This window comes from Sesamum indicum, linkage group LG1, assembly GCF_000512975.1.
Source record: "Sesamum indicum cultivar Zhongzhi No. 13 linkage group LG1, S_indicum_v1.0, whole genome shotgun sequence".
Lineage (NCBI taxonomy): Eukaryota > Viridiplantae > Streptophyta > Magnoliopsida > Lamiales > Pedaliaceae > Sesamum > Sesamum indicum.
This window is the reverse complement of record NC_026145.1, coordinates 8,230,955-8,233,408: the sequence shown is the minus strand read 5'-3', so window position 1 is coordinate 8,233,408 and position 2,454 is coordinate 8,230,955. Positions and strand designations below refer to the sequence as shown.

General features: G+C 36.9%; 1 protein-coding gene across 1 annotated transcript in view; it reads right to left on the bottom strand.

The window, feature by feature from the left end:
* The window catches only part of LOC105158466 (BTB/POZ domain-containing protein POB1-like), a 4,925-nt gene extending 3,217 nt beyond the window's left edge, over nt 1–1,708 (bottom strand). The window contains exon 1 of the mRNA XM_011075240.2: nt 1,254–1,708. Coding sequence (XP_011073542.1) covers nt 1,254–1,470 — 217 coding nt within the window. The 5' untranslated portion in view covers nt 1,471–1,708. The remainder of the gene's footprint in view (nt 1–1,253) is intronic.

Here is a 2,454-nt window from a genome sequence, read left to right as displayed (position 1 = left end):
ATAGATTCTTAACGAAGACCACATAGTAGTACAAAAAACGAAAAGGAGAAGTACCAAATAATTCCATGACCCACCCAAAAAGAAAGGTGGTAGAATGTATGTCAAAATTTCCCGTAAAAATGGTAAAAGGATGTAGAAAATTGAAATTGTTTAGTTTTAATGTACATCAGACCAGAGTGCCAAATGCCTCTTAATTAAGTAATTTTTAGAAAAATGTGAGTGTCTCAGCTTATAACTAATGCATGAAAAACATGGAAATTTGGAAACTTCCCTTGACACAAGGGAATACCAACAAAATTTGTATGTCAGGAGATTTTCATCAAACACGGAATTCTGTCTATTTGAAATAATAAAAACTATTTACATGCTTGTTTGTCCTTTTGAAAGTTCAACTAAGAAAACTTCTAGAGTTCCAATTTCTCACCAGTCAGAATCCTCAGAGTATCATCCATATTTTACACAGAAAGTATGAAGGATCTCAGATCTGAACCAAATTCAAATTGTCACCTGGAGAATATCGGTGGCAGTAACACAAAATTATCTTGGCCTCCTAAGACGGTCGTCGGCGGAATACAATACAAGTTTAAGAAGTTTCATGTCAATGCTGAGAAGAGTGAGAAGAACCAAAAACAAAAAGATACACACAAGCAGCCAAGCAAAACTCATTGCAGTAGCAAAACCATACCCATTAAATGACCTAAATTCTCTTTCACCAATTATTGCAAGACGGACTCCAGCTATCGAAACACAGATATAATATAACTATTCTCAAATACAACTATTCTATCAATAGGCCGGAAAACCAAACGAGATAACTAACATTCTGACCATCAACTGACCTCCGAAATCCCAATCCCAATGCATTTAAATTCCAAAATCACCCAACAATCACATCAAATTCAACAAAGTTCACTGCGGGGAAAAAAACTCCGCAAAAACCCATACACCAGTTTCCCTTTTGTCCTCCAAATAACATACTCGTTAAGATTTCCAAATGCCTTTTAACAAAAAAATTGAAACATAAAGACTCGCAAAATTTCCAAAGAAAAGTCCAGTCGAATAGAAAATCCAAAGAACCTCCGAACCCTAGGGTCGCCCCCAAAACTCACCCATTTCACAGAATTTAAATAAAAAAAAAAAAAGAAAAACCCACCATAAACACCGAAATACCCAAAACCATCAGAATACACAAGACACCAAAGGGCATTTCAACGCAGAAAGATCACGAATTAACGCACAAGAAAAAGTATTACCATCAGCATTACTGAGCTGGTCATCGCGGCGACGCTTCCGGTTACGCGCCCAATCAGCGAGGCTGTCATCCGGGTCGGGTTTGGATCCGGTCGTGTCGGGTAAGATCTCGATCCGGAGAACCCTGTCGGAGAAATTAACGTCGTTGAAGGCGAACGCAAAGTCCGATGAGGATTCCGGCGACCCGGTGTCCGGCAAGGCGCCCGACTCCATTGACATCGTTCCAAGATCAAACAAAATCCAATTTCCTACGCCACACCAATCTTCCTATCCAAAAACCTGTCCCTTGACCTATACAAATGTATTAGAGAGATTCCGCGAGGGAGAAGACGAAAACATAGAGACGCAGACGTAAAGGAAAGGAGTTCTTGTGAAGCGAATGAATTTTGGATTGAGTTCGTGGGGGAGGGGGTTTTATCTTTTATTTATTGGGTTTTTCAAATTATTTGCGATATAGGATTTTAATTGGCGGAGGAGTAAAAATTCGCATAAATGCACTCGCTTGCTTGGGCCGTGGGTTTGCTCTTACCCCTTTTCTAATTTCTAGGGTTTCATCATTTAGATGATTTTAAAAAAAGGGTTTGGCTTTTTTTGTGAAAGAAAAGTAGGTCGACTTAAATTCGTTGCGACAGTTTCAATTAAACGAAACGTATTTTTATTTTTACTTTTTTTTGTTACAGTTAGGAATGTATGATTGATTTTGTAAGAGAAATTCAGTCTCATGTAATGAATGCGGGAAGCTGTCAAACTAAATTGAAACTACGTTAAGTTTGAGGTATTTAGAATGTGTTTGCTTGTCCGATTATTTCCATCTTCTCTTATCTGAGTAGGTTAAATATTTTTTTGTTTTCGGAAAAATATTGAGCGATAATTATATTATACTTCCTAATTTATGATTTATCTATATAAATTAGGGGGTCTAAATATAATTATTTTGAGTTTATTATCTCAAGAAAAAAAATATATCTCAAACGCATCTTCACTGCGTAACGTCTTTTACACCTCACATCAACTATCATCATTACCATTTTATCTCGCAACCAATTGTATACTTAAAAAAATTCTCATCTTACAGACAGACTTTCAATCGAATTTTCAACTGCTAGCTCCTTGTCTCCTTAGGATGTCAGCTTTAAGCTTGTTCTTCGACCAAGCTCTCGCCTCTTCTTTCAGAGTCATTTAATTACCATATTATCTAATAAA